The sequence below is a fragment of the Mustela putorius genome, unplaced genomic scaffold, assembly GCF_011764305.1.
Source record: "Mustela putorius furo isolate JIRA1106 unplaced genomic scaffold, ASM1176430v1.1 tig00000224_pilon_pilon_pilon, whole genome shotgun sequence".
In the NCBI taxonomy this organism is placed as follows: domain Eukaryota; kingdom Metazoa; phylum Chordata; class Mammalia; order Carnivora; family Mustelidae; genus Mustela; species Mustela putorius.
Window position 1 is genome coordinate 37,104,721 of NW_025421321.1, and position 17,731 is coordinate 37,122,451.

Sequence of the window (17,731 nt, forward strand, 5' to 3'; positions counted from 1 at the left end):
CCCTTTCCCTGCTTGCTGCTCTGCCTACTTCTGATTTCTCGCTCTGTCAAATAAGTAAATAAAATCTTTAAAAAAAAAAAACTTATAAGGCACTTGGGTGGCTCAGTCATTAAGTGTCTGCCTTTGGCTCAGGTCATGTTCCCAGGATCCTGGGATCAAGCTCCATATCGGGCTCCCTGCTCAGTGGGAAGCCTATTTCTCCCGCTCCCACTCCCCCTACTTGTGTTCCCTCTCTCACTGTGTCTCTCTCTGTCAAATAAATAAATAACATCTTTCAAAAATTTAAAAAAAAAAAAAAACTTACAACAACTTGGCAATCCAGCCTCACCCATGGCCACGACATCGTATCAGTTTTAGCAGAAAGTTAATTTTGCACTAGGTTTCCTCCCCAAGTAATTGCCAGGATAAGACAGTAATTAATTTTCTTCATTCGTTCAAAGAGAAACAGTTCATCATAGTGATGGAGAACAGGGCCTCTGGGGTTCAATTCACCCTCTGCCACTTAGTAAGTTGAGAGACATTGGGCAAGTTCCTTAACCACCCTGTGACTCAGTTTCCTTATCTGGGAAATGGACCTAACTGTATATCTACCTCAAAGACCTTTCATAAGATATAAGTGACTTAATTATCAGTGGTGTATTTCTAACAGGGCTTGGTACATAGTGAATACTCTGGCAGTGTTAGAAATTATTACCGTCATTCCTCATTAAGCAAGTGTTACTGAAACCTCCCACTTCTCCAGCACTGATCTATGTAAGGAGAATCCTGGGCAGGGTAGAGAGGCACTTTTTAGTCAGACCGATTTGATTTCAAGTCTCTGCTCTCCTACGTAACGCCTTTGAACCACATTTTCTCGCTTGAGGCATGAGAGCAATAAAGCTCACCTTGAGCAGTTACTTGGAATAAAAATCAGAAATCCTTGAGCAGGGCCTTGTACATAGTGGAAGCTCACTAAATGGGACGTCCTTTCCTTACTCAAAAAAAGCTTCCCTTCCTAATTTAAATAGTGCATCTCCACCTCTGTCACTAAAGAGACCCCAGTGAGAGAAAGGTAATGACACACCCTTTCATAGGCTTACAGATTTTGAACACAGTTAATGTTTCTTTAGAAATTAGCTCTTTTTTTTTTGCCCTTTGGGCATGGTATGGAGCTACTTAAAAGACAAAATATGGATGTGGGCATCTTACATCCCGGAGAAAATGTCCTCCAAAGGTTGTTTTAGGTCCCCAGACCATCCACATTTCCCATCAGCAGTTGGACCCTTTCCCGGTCCCATAACCCACTTCCTCTTCCTGCCCCTCCCCTACCACTTTGAGCAACCAGAGTGAGAAAACATGGACACCAGCCCATAGAAAACACTCCCGGTTGTCCTGGAAAGCGTTGATTGCCTGAGCTTTTATTTTCAAAGCTGACTACAGGGTTTCCTTCGACCCATCCTTGTGGGTGGCGCAGTTTGCTCCCAACTCCTGCCCTTCCCACCTTCAGTCCCTGCGTGGCCTCGGGCTCTTGGTGCTCTTCTCTTTCTGGCTCACGTGAGCTGTTTGCGTCTTGATATAAAGTTGCCTGAGTTGTCATGTCTTCCCCTCTGGAACGGTTGCCTTTTAGGACTCATTTCCAATGTAGAATGAAAACTTTGTCTTGTTGAGGGGTGGGAAGCTCTTGTGAGTGGTGGATATTCCTGCAAAAGGGTCCCTTCACCTGAGATTTCATTCATCCTCCCCTATGACTGACCCTGAACGGATAATGTACTATAAAGACTTTCCCTCTAATAGGCTTTTGGGGGACCGTGGGGGGACTATGGCAGGATCCACACACACAAAAAAAGTTTAATGTATACGTCTCTCCACAGCAACGTGTGAAATGCTCTAATAGGACTAACACCGTGTCTTTGGATTTCAGAGAGCAGATCCGTCAGGGCCTAGAAGAACTCCAGAAGGTCCTGCCAGGAGGAGACACTTACATGCATGAAGGATTTGAAAGGGTAATTTTAAAATTGTTTTCAACCCCAAAGTGTGATAGGGAAACATCAACTTAAGGATGGCCGATGAGATAAGACACATGGAACTGAACAACCCCCGAAAGCAAAAAAGTGAAAACAATTTTCCCACAAGCTTGGGCACTGATAACTCTATCCCAGAGAAAGAATTTCCTCGCTCCTTCCCTGATGCCGATAAAGGGCTTTTTAGCTAATGCTTGGCTGACGCTCCTGAATCGTGACTCACGCAAGCCCCCACCCCCAGCCTTTCCAAGGTAAACTTTTCTACAGGGTGCGTGAGTGTCGAGACGGAACGTCAGTGACTTCAGTGATAAGGAAAACAGACCCCAGTCTGTGAGAAGTAAAGCAAGGATCCATGTTCACAAGTACGTTAGGTAAATGTCAAGGTAACTTCAGATGAAGGCCATGCATTGATACCTGAGCAAAGCATAGGTGGCTTACGTAAAGACTCAAGTCTGAGCCGGCCTTCGTAGGCAGCCCCAGAGCCCACAGCCCCCTATGGTATTTGGAGCAGCACACGATGGCTCTAGGTCTGATGTCGCTTCCTTGTGTTTTTCAGGCCAGCGAGCAGATTTATTATGAAAACAGTCAAGGTAAGACCATAATACGAATTATCAAACTTTTTTTTTTCTGTGTTGGCTCCTGAAAAAGTGCCTCAGTAATTTCACATGACAAAAGATAAATGCGACGTTGCCCATAATCCTCCACACCTCATCACAGGGAAGAAATGGATAGCAAGACAACACGCACCTGGCCAAATTCTACTGTCCTGTTGATGCCCAGAAAGGATTACATAGAAATAATGAGGAGCCTGTTATGGGCCACAGTCTGTAATGTCCGTGAACAGCTTTGCATTTTGAATTCATTAAATTAATAAGTACTTGGGTAGGTTAATAGTCTTGGATATTCTTGTCAAATTTAATTTTTTTTGTCCTTCTTCAAGCTCCAGTCCTCTTCCTTTCTGTAATTGGATACAATTATTAAGATTAAGATACCAGTGTGGTTTAAAGTTGGCTTGATTTAAATGAAAAAAAGAATACACACAATATACTTAATGTATAGAAAATATAATTTTTATTTTAATTTTAGCTGTTATTACTATTACTACAGTGTCTTTCATGGATCGCCTTTCTTTATCTGAGGCAAATCTTTTGAAAGAGATTCAGTATTACAGTGGGGATTTTTCTCTCAGGCCTGTAGAAGTGTCTGCTTCCTATTTCCCTCTCAACTGTGATAAACAGAACAGATCCAATATTGACACTAAGACTCATTCATATAACCCAACCATCAGCCATGTTACGACAAGTCTAAAAATCACTGAAGAATTCTAGTGGACTTTTCCAGCTGGTCTAATATCATGATGACCGTTTCTCCTTGTCCAGTTCTTCAAGGGGTGATGGGTATGGTCAGCTGTGGCCTGTGGGAAGGACTCCCGAACAATGCATGTGGTAGAGTTTCCCCCCAGGCCTTCACCTCAGTCCCACGGACTGTTAATAGAAAATCCTAGAAGTTTGATTCACTGGAGCTACTCCCGGCTATCAGTCCAGTGGCCATTGCAGCAGCCTTGGTCCTTTTTTTGAGAGAAGACTGAGAAACTCATAGACAAATCCTACTCCCCTCTAGAGTCTGTCCCCACAGATGCCTTCTTCTTTGTGCTGGAGGTGCTTCTAGTCCCAAACAAAAATTTGTTGGTTCTCATAATATTGACCTCGGGTGGTTGAGCTTAGGAGACATCAACCCCCAGGACTGAGAGGGGGTTTCCCTGAGTGCGGCAAGATGGATTGAGTGGGTCTATGTTGTGTTGAGCAGGATACAGGACGGCCAGCGTCATCATTGCTTTGACCGATGGGGAACTCCATGAAGATCTCTTTTTCTATTCAGAGAGGGAGGTAAGCGATGGCCTGGCCTGTGTCTAACACAGACATGGTAATAGGGCTCCTTCCTCCTGAAATGGGCTGCACTCTTTCAGGCAACATGATAGGTGTTCTTCATAAAACCTCTGTGTAAAATAGTATCTCATATGTAAAAAATAATAATAATTTTTTTAAGTGAACTCTCATATCTTACACATGGTCGATGTTTTTCCCCTTTCAAAATATTTGCCTGTTACTCTGTGTTTTAAGGGTTAAAAGTCGCTCACCATGACTTGATTTACCTAGCAGTTTTGAAATACTGTATATCATGTTTAAACAAAAATGTTGATGCCGTTTTTCCTCCGTTTCTGCTAAAAACAGAAGGGGAAAGAGTTACTTGAAATATGCAAGAGCCAGTCTTGTCAGAACATATTAATCATTGAGATTCGCACTCTGAGAATCAAAGTTGAATATTAATTGGTAGCAAAGTAAAGTGTAATCACTCCTACTGTATTTCTCCTTCCTTTTCTTTTATGTTCTCAAAAAGTCCTCCTTAGAGCAAGTGACAGAATTCTCTCTAAATGAAGCTTCCAGTTTGTATAAAGAGTTTCAGAAAAAGAAGTTTATTCAGGAATTGAGAATTAATGTTTATATTTAGGAAACCCTTTCTTTTCTAGTCTGAGATTTGAGCCACATGTATAACTGGCCCAAAAAACCAGTTCACCATTACTGACGAAGTGACAAAGGCTCCTTCGAGCCAAGTTAGAGAGAAACACAATAAGGAAAAAGATAGACAATGAGGAAGGAGATGCTGGCCTCTGGGGGAGGAGTTAATCAGAGCACAACCCTTATCTCAAGCTCTTGACTATTATTTGATTTAAATCCAGGTCCCTTGCATTCATTCATTCATTCATTCATTCATTCGGTGGTAACTGAGAGCTCCGCACATGCTGGACACTTTGCCTAATACTAGGGAAACAAGTGGAGAAGATACGTCTACTGCCTCATGGTGCTTACCATGTGAGGATGTAGTGATGCTTTTTGAAGACTCTGCCGGCAAAGGGCATGAGGAAATGATGTAGATAAACACACTACTTCTCCCCTACCCGTAATTAGTACAAAACACCATTTGCAACAGAAACACACAAGTAAATGTGACAGACCCTGCCTGAGCATTTGGAAAATAATATATTCTCATATTCTAAAGTTGAAACTAACAATACAGTGGGAACACAGAATGGCTTATTTTAGGTCCTAAACAACAGTCAAATAAAATAAAAACCCTAATAAGGAAATAATTGAATGTAAAATAAATGATGGATGTCAGAGGCTTAAAATATGGGTTAGTAGAAAAGAATTTTAGGTATGGCATGTACAAACTTGGAAAAATATTTGGAGTGCCAGGGCCAAGAGAAGGAGGCTTTCTGAAAAAGAAAGATAAAGCTCAAGATACATAAAGAAATTAATCTTTCCATTTTTATCCTATATAAAGCCCAAATAGAGGGAAAGATTCAGTTAAGTTATTACAGATAAGGCTAGAGATAGACTGTGTCAAAATTTTGTTTTATTCTTAAAGCAGCAAGGGATATTTTTTAAATGAAAGGAAAAAAGATATATGTTTCTGTTTCTTCTAAAATTCAGTGTTTCAAGAATGTTTCAGTCACACATGGGTTTGAATACTAAAGCCAGGGGTGGAGGAGGAACACAATTCAGAACAATATGCATACACTGAGCACCTACTATGTGTCTACTATCAATTATTTATTAAGCACCTACTGTATATTCCAATGATTTCCAACTTTTATTTTCTATTCTGAAGCACAGAAGAACCTGGAAATAAGACATCAGAGCCTTTAATAAATCAAATATTAAGATCAAGCCAAAACATGGGTATTATTCATTATGTTGCCCTCTCGATACTTAATTGTAGAGATGGTCATGGGTTCACTTACTCAAATATAGACTGTAATTCTCAGACCATTAAACAGGTATACTCTATGGGAATGAAAAAGACCTTATTCACAAAGGGTGCTGATATTTATAAGCATCATGTTGTTCCAGGCCTTGTATGAGGAGCTCTGAGTATGTTATCTCATTGGATTCCCAAACACTTTACAAAGCAAAGCCAAACCTAGGTATATTGAGTTCCAAAGGCCACATCCTTTCTATTATACCATGCTGCTATTACAAAGAAAGAAAAGTATGCCAATAAAAATTCTTCAGAGGAATTGGGGTGCCTGGGTGGCTCAGTGGGTTAAAGCCTCTGCCTTCAGCTCAGGTCATGATCCTAGGATCCTGGGATCGAGCCCCACATCAGGCTCTCTGCTCAGCGGAGAGCCTGCTTCCTCCTCTCTCTCTCTCTTCCTGCCTCTCTGCCTACTTGTGATCTCTGTCTGTCAAATAAATAAATAAATAAAATCTTTAAAAAAATAAATTCTTCAGAGGAATGGAATAATCATTTCCCCAGAATATATTTTTGAGATTTTATTTATTTTTATTTTAGAGAGAGAGCAAGCAGGAGATGAGCTGGGGAGAGAGAGGGAGGGGAAAGCATCCTGAGCAGACTCTGCGCTGATCATGGAGCCCAATGCAGGGCTTGATATTTGCACCCTGAGATCATGACCTGAGCCGAAATCAAGAGCTAGGTGCTGAACCGGGCTGAGCCACCCAGGAGCACCACCACCAAGATTATTTAATAGAGTTAGCCTAGCCTGCTGTTCCCTTTTCCTCCCCTCATCTTTCAAGACTCTACTTCTAACACTCTTTCTCAACCCATCCTGTTAGGCTACTCACTCCCCTCATGTCCCTCATGCATCACAGTAGAATGTACTGTTTACTGGAGGGTGAGCTCCTCGGGAACAGGGATTGCCCTCTCCATTGTGGTACGTGGTGCATAGTAGGTGCTCAGTAAATACCCGATTGTGGAAGTTAGTCTGGTTCCTCCAAAAGGAGTATATTTGCCACTTCTCTGTCTAACGGCTGTTCTCCATTGACCCAGGCTAACAGATCTCGAGACCTTGGTGCCATTGTTTACTGTGTTGGTGTGAAGGATTTCAATGAAACACAGGTATGGATTTCCTCGGGTTTGGGAGCTTGTGAATGGGAGAGAACACATGTATTCGGTGCAGCAGCACAAACACCCCTTAACTAGATTATTTTTCCATAAATGTTAAGCAAGCAAGAATTATTAGTCGGGTGAGGGACAAGAAGCCAAGCCCATGCACTTGGGGGTGCGGAATGCAGACTATCCAGGCAGTATCTTCCTTGGTTAACTTTCTTGGTAGATGTTTAAATTGCCAAGGCATCAAAAGAGATCTGAATAAAATTAAGAAACTTGTTGGTTGTTTTCTTCTTAATTTAATGAATCTAGTTTTGCTTCCATCTCAAATATCCCTCTTCTCCTATTAGAAATTCAGTGCATTTTCTTTTTTTTTTTTTAAAGGATTTTTTCTTTATTTATCTGACAGAGATCACAAGTAGGCAGAGAGGCAGGCAGAGAGAGAGGAGGAAGCAGGCTCCCTGCAGCGCAGAGAGCCCGATGTGGGGCTTGATCCCAGGATCCTGGGATCATGACCTGAGCCGAAGGCAGAGGCTTAACCCACTGAGCCACCCAGGTGCCCCTCAGTGCATTTTCAATACAAAAAATAAATATAGTTGGCCCTTGGTGCCAGGGATAGGAATATTAGCCCTCCTACACAGTCAAAAACCCATTGTCAGCTTTTCACTCCCAAAAAACTGAACTACTAACAGCCTACTGTTGACTGGAAATAACATAAACAGTTGATTAACATGTATTTTGTATGTTATATGCCTTCTATACTGTATTCTTATAACAAACTAATCCAGACAAAAGAAAATGTTACTAAGAAAACCATAAGGAAGAGAAAATACATTTACAGTATTTTACTGTATTTATTGAAAAAAATCCACATGTAGGTGGACCTGCTCAGGTCAAACCCATGTTGTTCAAGAGTCGAGCATACTTGGCAAGTGGGCAAAAAGTACGTATAAGTATAGATATGCAAATTGTGAAATTTTCTAACAACCTATATAAATGTTCCTCAATGTAGGTCATCATTTCTTTTTGTTTTAATGACATGGGACAATGCTTATGATACCTTATTAGGTGAATAAAATTGAGTTACAAAAATGTGGCAATAGTCTGAGTCCACTTTTAAAATAAATGTGTGTATTTGAATAGGGAAAGTATGAAAGACTACGTAGTATATCAGATTAATAAGAGAAAAATGGCAGGTGGGTGATGGATGGATAGATGACAGATAGATGTATAGATAGATAGATAGATAGACAGACAGACAGATAGATGAGTAACTTTTTCTCTTTATAACCCTCCTGGGTGTTCTGAAACTTCCCATTGGTTATGTGTTACTTTTGCAAGCAGGGTAGGTCGTGGCACTGACCATGACTGTGACAGTCCCAGAACTATGGATTCGGACCAGAAAAGTCCACAGGTCAGACTCTTCTTTCTCCTGTCCTCTCCTTCATAAAGCAAGAGAGCAAAACTAATTGCTCTCCTCAGGGAGCAATTTGGGCGAAAGTTAAGGGGCTCCATTCATTGGCCTCACCCAGTACCAAAACTTATATTTATTTTTAAAATGACTCTGAAAGGAAACCTGAGTCTGTTCGATTCAAATACAGTTGCCAACAGAAATTTGAATGGGAGAAAAATGAGCCAATGGCCTGCCCCCAAATCCATAAATACATCAACCCAGGCCAAATGTTCATCTCGCAGAGCAACCTTACCTCTGCTCCAAGGAGAAAAGTATTAAAACAAATGTAAAAGCTGGACCCACCCTCTAGGCCTGCTCCAGAGAGGTCGCTGGTAAGCTCATTATTACTGAGGACTTTTCAGTGAAGCCCAAGCCCTCTGGTTCCTCTGTGCTCTAAAGGTCCATGGAGTCCCCTGGACTCCTCCATTCTCTGCAGCCAAGCCTGACCCATCTCCATGTGTGTTTGTGTGTTTGCTGTGTTCTCAGTTGGCCCGGATCGCAGACAGCAAGGACCACGTGTTTCCTGTGAATGACGGTTTTCAGGCTCTGCAAGGCATCATCCACTCAGTGAGTAGAGCACTTCCTCTAAAACTGGACACTGGGGACTCTCTGCCCCCCACCAATCCGCTAAAAACTCTCTAGTCCCCTCCCTCTGAGGCTGGTGTTCTCTGCTTGTGACAGCATTCCTTTGTCTCTCTTTGTTATCTGTCATGTCCTACTTTTCCCTCCTTGCCTTCCACGCATGTTTCTTTCTTTGCTCTCCTGGGCCAGTTTTGCCCCACAAGGTAAATTTAAAATGGAAGGGACCTAGCTGTGGCAGCAAGCCAAACTCCAGATGGTTCCAGCTCTCATACTGGCAACACCGGCGGATGGTGTGTACCTGACCTCAGCTTTTCCAACCATGACTGAATGCAAGCTTCCTTCTCAAACACTGGCAGGCTCTAACTTTATCTCTTGACCATCAGAGGTGCTTTTGACCAGTGGTTCTTTACCGAGGCTGCCTACTGAGGTCATCTGGAGCAGAATTTTTAAGACCTTCCCAGGGAACTTTACTGGAACCACAACTTTAGACCTATAGTCCCCAAATAGTCACTGTTTTTCAGGGTTTGCGGTCAGCCATTTCTTCTTTTCACCCAGCCTGGGTTGGATGAAACAATCCCTCACACACAAATGGTTTTTTTAGTCCCCCCCCCCTTTCCTGTAAGTGAACAGGATCAGCCTCTCTTCTCCACCTCCATACGTAGGCCAGACCCTTGGTCCAGCCAGCATATTGAATGACGCTGGTCTTTATTTATTTATTTTTTTTTTTGGTGTTGGTCTTTAAAGCCCCAGCCAGAAGGCCAGTATGTGTGCTGCACCGGTGATGAAATCCAGAAGCACTGTCTCCTCTACATTTAGATTTTGTGATTAGACAGATGGTCAACAGTTTCTCCATTAGAAGCTCACCAGGACCCTGACTCAGGGTCTAGGATGCGAGGTCAGAGCTCAGAGGGGTCCTAATCCAGGGGTTTCCAGCCAGACCTAGGATCTGCCCAGCTCTCCCAGTCTTACCCAGGTTTGAAACCTCCAGAGTGGCTGTACTTTCATGCCTCCTCTCACTCCCTCTAAGCTCTGCTGAGAACTCCTGCAGGGTGAGAAGAACTTTGGGGCTGGTCATCCCAGAATTTAAATGCTGGCCCGATGACTTACCATATATAGATCCTTGGATGAGTTATCTCACTTGTTTCCTTATCTGTAAGAAGGAATTGATAGTAAGACTTATATTACCAGCCTGTTTGAGGATTACAGGAGATAACACTGGTGAAATTACTGAATTTTTTTCCAGGTATGTAATAGGTACTCAAGACATAGGAATTACCTCCTCTTGCGCTTTCCTTTCCCATCATATAATGGACATTAGCATCAGTTTCCCCCAATCCTCTAGATTTTCTTGAATATACTTAAAAATCACCTGGGAACCTTGCTTAAAATACCAGTTCCCAGGCCTTATCCCCAGCGATTCTATTACAGACAGTATGAGATGGTGCCCAGGAATCTGTCTTTTAAATCTGTTGTGTTTTTGGTTTTGTTTTGTTTTTTTTTAATGCCCCAGGCGCACTTTCAGAATATGATATATGTGACCTTAAGTTTTAGAGTTGTGAAAAATAATCTCACCTCAGGTTAGGAACTCCTACCTTAAATATGTCCAGACTCAAAAGGTGTTTATTTACGAGGAACAGAAACCAACTCAAACTGCTTTCACCAGAGAGTGGAAATTATTGAGAGAGAATTATCAGTCCCAATATTAGATCCCCAGGTGAGGGACCTTTGTTCCAAATAACTCCTGGGATTGGTGTGGCATAGTTGACAACGTAAGCAACAAGAACTGCAGGGAACATAGAAAGCAATACCCAAATGGTACAAAACATGATTCAGGACTGATCATGAAGCTCAGAGGTAGATTTCTGTGGGCAAGAGCCTTCATGAGAGAGTGGGACATGAAATTCATGAAAGACCTGGAGGAGTGATGGGTAGCATCAGGGAAGAGATGACATGACCCCAGCCCAAAAGCTGGAACAGGGAAAAGCAGACTCTGAGGACAACAGCAATAATGCCTGTCTGTCTGGGGGGAGAGTTTGGTGAAAGCTCAAGAGTGATAAGAAACAAGCCTAGACATTTGTTTACAACCAGACTGATAAGGGCCTTGAAGGGGTTTTGATTCCAACTTCGTGGGTTTAGTAATCACTGAAACATTTGGAACATCTAACAAGTGATATTTAAGGAGAGAATCAGATGGTGGTGTCCATGTACATAGGAAGAAAAATGGTGGGGGTCTAGAGGCAGGAGCCTACTGCTGCACGAGTGCACAGTCTTGCCTTCCGATGGCAGATTCTGAACAGGGATGACTCTTACCTGTTCCAAGATCCTTAGGAGCCAGGTGCCCACATCATCCAAGAGGCAGTTCCTATGCACATAATCAGAATCATTTTATCTGCAGAAACCGGTGTTGTCCTTAAATATTTCTATCCTAGCAACTCACCCAAGCTCGACGTGAGCCCCTGCAAGATGGTTAGAAAGCTCTTCCCACCCGCAAGTGGAACTAACTCCAAAGATGTCTAAGGAATTTCAGCAAAATGGTCTCCCAAAAACTGGGGAAAAAAATAATAATTTGGGAGTCCCATCTCCAAACTTGAGTTGAATGATAACAGTCTTACGAGCTTTTATCTGAGAGTTATGCTTGTGGTTGCCATCTTTCCAGCATTTGAAACCCATGTTTATGGCAGTTGAATTCATTTGCTTGGACAGAGAAGCAGGGACAAGCACAGCAGGGTTCATCTTTCTCAAGTCAGACAGAAATAATTATGACCTAAAGTTGGCTATTTTTAAGAAGTAGGTTCCTTTCTCCTCTGGATCCTGAAAAGAAAGCTCTTGTTTTTTTCGCCCGCCATCTGAAGCATCTTTTCCAGCTTGTTCCCACGGATGTTGTTTTGTGGCTGGTGATTTTCTCATAATAAAACAGGACTGGGCTTAATTATCCCAAATAGGAGTACAGAGCAGCTCTCAACAAGCTCAGATGGTTCATCAAGGTTTTCATTGTGACCTTATGTTTAAATCCAAATCAAGATGCGGGGGCGAACATTTGCTCTTTTATCCAGTGCTCACTGGAAACCTTACTTACAAACCTTGCCATTCAGCTACAAGTAAAGCGATGGAGACCCTGGCCTGGTGGAGGTTATAGTCTCGTGGGACGGACACATAAAAATGAGTAAATAAATAAATAATTAAAACTGTGATAAATGGTACAAAAGTGGCAACCAACTACCAAGATTAAGAGTAAAGAGATTGACACAGAGCTCAGGCCCCTTTGCAGACATGACCTGAAGAAGGAAATCAGGCCATCCACTGGAAGAGCATGGACAGAACATTCTTGGCAGTGAGCAGCCCTGTGACGGAGCATAGCAGAATGAAGGAAGAGTGCCACCAAAGTGCGGAATGGCAGAAGATGACGTCAGGAGGCAAGCAAAGGCTTGGCCTGGAAGGATCTTTTACTCGAAGAATGGTGGGAACCTGTACCCAGATACAAAGTCTGGCCTTAGAACAAGGACGTTTGAAATTCAGGCTCTCAGGGAATGGAGAATTGTGCACTTGATCTGTTTCTTCTCCAGATAACGAATCCATAAACCCTCAGTATCAATAATCATGTTGGCCCAAAGAAGAAAAATCACATTGACTTGTGGACCATCTTCCATCTACCAGCATTTCTGCTAGGCTCTGCCACAACCACGGTCTCCAGAAGGTCTTATCCCAGTGTTCCAGGTGAGGAAGCTGGGGTGCAGGCCCCTCAGAGAGACTGCCCTAATCTTCCTACTCATAATGGTCAAGTGGGGAATTTGAACTGAGACTTGGTTCCCGAGTTCCTGCTCTTTCCACAGTACTTGGCCGAAAATGTCTGAGGAAATGGAAAATCACGGCTGGTTGTCCAGGGCCTGGATTCAGCAAATCCCAGAAGTCTCTGCTTCCACAAACTGGTTCCTGTGTTTTGGTCTTTTCACACTGTTCCCCAGCCCTCCGTAGTCTAAGGAAGAAGTACTTACATGTTGCATTTGTATAATGCATTATTTCTCATGGTGTTCTCATTGTTTCCCATTTCAGTCTCAGCAGCAGGACATAGGGAAAAGGCAGAAAGAAATCAACACCTGTGTGGGACACCTGCGTGGCTTAGTCAGTGAAGTGCCTGACTCTTGATTTTGGCTCAGGCCCTGATCTCAAGGTCATGAGATCAAGCCGGGCATCAGGCTCTGCGCTCAGGGCAGACTCTGCTTGAGATTCTCTATCTCCCTCTGCGCTCCCCACCCTGCCAACTCCCACCCACTTGCTCTCTCTCAATAAATAAATAAATAGAATCTCAAAAAGAAAGAAAGAAAGAACTCAACCACTGTAGATCACAGCTGTATTTGGGACCAAATGTTGTTCTTTGCTCCCAATGAATATAATCCCATTTTAGCATCATAACAACCCTGTGAAGAAAATGAAGAAAGTATTCCTATTTTACTGATGAAGAAACTAAGCCTCATGGAAACTTCCTGAGAGCACACGACTATAAGGGGTGACCCTGGGCCTGTGCTTTCTCCTACCTCTATTTCCATAGGAAGGTAAAAATAATAAAAGCTACCATATCCTGAGTCCTGAGGTTCTGGGCACTGTGCGGCTCATTCTATGTAGGTGTCTCATTGACGTCTCACGACCGCTCTTTAGTGTGGATATTGTCATCCCTTCTACAGAAATAGGTACCCTAAGGACAGAGATCTATTAGCTTATCCAAGGCCACATGGCAGGGAGCGGCGGTTTGGAATAGACTCCACTGGGTCGCTAATGCCCACAATGGGAATGACCATGGTGCTCTACTCAGTGATGTGGGGAGGCCAGGAAGCAGCTCCATTTCAGAGATGGAGACCCTAGAACCAAAAGTGTGAAGTGGCTCGATGCTGATCACGTAGGTACAGCAGGGGTAAAGCCAAAGCCCATGTGGTCTGCCCTCTGGGTGCCCAGTGGGTAGGCAGAGGAGCTCTTTACCTGTTACTACTAGGTGGGGAGCAGGTCTGAAAATACTGATTTCCGTTCGGGAGATGAAGTTCCCTCATCAGGAGAAGCTGGCAGCCTCACACAGACTGAAAAGAACATCTTTTCCTTCCACACATGCTCAAGGACTCTGCCTCTGAGGACAGAATTTCTACTTGCTTTTGCAGAATACTGTTGAGAAATTATAAGACAGACTTTGGGTGGTTGAAAGATTGTAGCCCTTAAAGCCAGTAAAACTGTAAAGGAAGAAACTATCCCTTCGCCTTCCCTTCTTGTGGCTTCTTCGGGGAATTTCCACTGACCACAGCTGGTAAGGGTAGCGCCAGCCCTCAAGCAAAAATATGAAGCAAAGGTCCCCCAAGTCTCCTGGGTCTTTGTTTGCCTTTGCAAAAGTGCTGCAGCCAGTGAAACGGGAACCTGCATGAGGGCTGGATTCAGATACCACGGACGTCGGTCTTCAACTTTGAATCCCAACACTTGGCCTGGTTACCGTGAAACCAACTCCTCCCCGCAGCGGTCCCCACTTTGTGTGCAGTGGAGGGCGGTACCTGGAGGCAGGCACACGGTCTCCGAGAAGGAGAGCCCGTGGCTGTCACCAATGCACGTCCCTCTAGGAGTAATTCCCTGGAATAAATAGTTCAGCCTGCATTGGGCTTCCTATTAAGCAAGGGTAAAGCAGCGTTCCGCGTGTTTGATCAACAATAAACAAGTATCAAGCACACAACTATATTTGCAAGGACTTCTCACGAGTTTGGGCATGAACATCCTCGTTATCGAGGAAGCTGTAAGATCAGCGAAACTGAAGGATAAATCCATTCCATGGTGTGTATAAAATTGCTTTCCTTATGAAAACCCGATTCTGTGCTGATTGCTCCTTTTCCCTCATGGGAACTGGAAGACCTGTACCCCCCCGTGTGGCCCAGGTCCTAAAAAAGCTGTGACAAAAGGCAAAGCCCATCTTCCAGGCCTCCCCTTCCACCTACTCTTCCAAGACCCCTCCAGGAACTGCGAAGGGCTACCCTCCAATCAAAAGCCACATCGTGTTCACACAGTCCTGGAATCCCTGACTTTACTGAACTAACCCTCTTTCCAGAGCCAGCAGAGCAGGAGGCCCAACTCAACAGCAGCAGCTCTCCTCGTCAGTCAGGCTGGTTTGTGATTGGAAGAAACCCCCTTCTCTTTCTTGGCCCATCGGAATCCTGTCTCAAAGCCTCTCTGGACCTCCAGCCCCTGCTGAGTCCTCTCTTTTCCTTGGAGTCTGCCCTGGTCTTCTCCCCACCACCTCCAACTCTCCCTGCCCTGAACCCCAGTGGCACTAACTGTTGGCATCATTTGCTTGGCACGTGAGTCTTTTCCACCCTCTCTGCCGTTCCTCCTGGTCAGATGCTCAACAGCGCCATCAGAGAGACGGCCACATGTGTTATGTTCTTCGTGGTGTCCCATGCTATGCTTTGCACACTCACTCATGACGAAGCCGCCCAGAGACCTGCGTAGCATTCGTGACCCACATGACAAGTGGGCAGCGCTCTGGGCTCTGTTTCTGGTCGAATCCCCTCGGTCCTTCCCCCACCTTCTCTTCCAAGATTGTATCTATAGACGATGGCATTCGGGGCTCCATTCACTTTAGCAAGGCTGCTTACAACATATAAATAGAATCAACTGTAATTTCTGTAGTGAGCTAGAAACTCTTTTTAAAAAACATTGGCCTCTGCGATTATTAATTAGCTTCCGACTTTGCAGACATTCGGGCCATTTCAACTAAGCTATTATTTCTGTTTGGCTTATTGAAGAGTCCAGATGTGATAAAAAATCCCCAAGGTCGCCAAGGGGCATTAACGGTTACTCCGCAGGTCACCCCCACTCCTTCCTTCGGCTCCTCCTCCTACCTAAGACCCACTGGAAAAGCGACAACAGAATTTGGAACTAAATCCAGTGAAATGCTGCAGGGTTCAGCTCTCAAGGAGGGCGGCTGACTCCGCCAATATCTGGAGGTCGACATGCTCGTCTTACTAAATAAACCACGTTTTGGAGTTCACGGCCATCTGAGCTTTCCTTCTGAAAACAGGAGAGGAAAGTGGTTTAGTGGAAAAAAAATGAATTTCCTCAGTTTCAGGACCTTGTTTGTCCTGCGCTCCTTCACAGGAGACTCAGTGAGCGAGAACCAAACTGAGGGAAGAGTTGTGTTTATTTAAGTGAGCTGGCTCACCTCCCCCATCCACGCCCCAGACAGAAACATTTGCATTTAAAAAAAAAAAAAAAAGAGGTCGACCTAAAAAGAAAGAAAGAAAGAAACATTTGCATATTTGGGGAGATAAACTCTATTGTCCGAAATTCAGTAAACCTCTTAAACGGTTTCTTGCATCTTAGAGTATCCGTTTGGTATAATATGTGAGTATACATAAAATCATACATGATGGGCCGCTGGGTGGCTCAGTTGATTAAGCAGCTGCCTTCGGCTCGGGTCATGATCCCAGCGTCCTGGGATCGAGTCCCACATCGGGCTCCTTGCTCCGCAGGGAGCCTGCTTCTCCCTCTGCCTCTGCCTGCCTCTCTGTCTGCCTGTGCTCGCTCACTCTCCCTCTCTCTCTCTGATAAATAAATAAAATCTTAAAAAAAAAAATACATGAATGCTGGACAGATGACAGTATAATAGTAGATTTTTATTTTAAATTCAGATTCAGTGGAACTGACATGGATCTAGGATAATATCCGTAGTTAACAATAGCTGTGTCTATTGGTTTAAAGTGTGGAATGGAATTTAGTTAGGAAAGGTGACTCTCTTTTAAAAAAAAAAAAATACTTTGTTAGAAACCTGGGGTGTCTGGGTGGCTCTGTTGGTTAGGCAGCCGACTCTTGGTTTTGGCTCAGATCATGATCTCAGGATCAAGAGATCAAGCCCCGGGTCAGGCTCCATGCTGGGTGTGGAGCCTGCTTGGAATTCTCTCTAATCCTCTCCCTTTACCCCTCTCCCTGCCACTTGCAATCTCACGCTCTTAAAAATAATAATAAAATAAAATAAAAATAAATTAAAATAAATAAATACAAATAAACACTTTGTTAGCAATCAAATAAAGTCAAAATTCTTGGAGACAACATCACTCCTCCTGAAAGCATGGATGACATAGTCGTATGTCCCAAGCTAGCAAGCATTTTATAAAAGCAGTGGTCCCCAGGCTTATCCAATGTGCATTCTATCAGCTGTAGTAGTGTTTGTGGCCTTCTGTGGGAGCCTGAGTCCCATCCCCCAAGCCCAGATCTCTCCATCTTCCCAAGTAAAGGGGTCAAGGCCTTTTACAAAGCAGGCCAGTCCAGAACTTAGACACAGGGACATGCTACACCTACAGCATTGTTGTTTAAAAAGGTAAGCTGTTAAAAAATAAAATAAAATAAAGATGTTGAAACAGGCCATCTGGGAAAGCAGTCCCCCAAAGACGGTGATGTTTAATAAGAAGAGGAGGGTGTAGAAGGGTGTTACAAGATGCAGAATATGGCCTTGTTATTCAAAAGACCCTAAGATTGTAGTATAGAGGAAAAGGAAGGCCATAACCTAATACACTGCAATGCCAGTGTATGAAGCCATGCAGAAAACATTCATTACTTGTTTATTTATCCAATAAATATTGATTTAATGCCTACTATGTGCCAGGTTAGGCACTGTGGATATGTAGTGTTGGGTAAAACAAATTCATTCCTTGCCTCTAGACTTCATAGTCTAAGGATGAAGATAGATAATGACCAAACAATAACAAAAAAGTGTAATTATCAACCATGATAAGTCCTCTGAAAGATGGCACTAGAGGAATGAAGAAAT

General features: G+C 43.5%; 1 protein-coding gene across 1 annotated transcript in view; it reads left to right on the forward strand.

Annotated features, from left to right (window-relative positions):
* ANTXR1 (ANTXR cell adhesion molecule 1) overlaps positions 1-17,731 on the forward strand; it is a gene marked incomplete at its 3' end in the record, with an annotated part of 84,743 nt that overhangs the window by 51,887 nt on the left and 15,125 nt on the right. Inside the window, 5 exon segments of the mRNA XM_045077922.1 lie at positions 1,901-1,982; positions 2,557-2,590; positions 3,807-3,886; positions 6,849-6,917; positions 8,848-8,928. Of these exon segments, the coding sequence (XP_044933857.1) occupies positions 1,901-1,982; positions 2,557-2,590; positions 3,807-3,886; positions 6,849-6,917; positions 8,848-8,928 (346 nt within the window).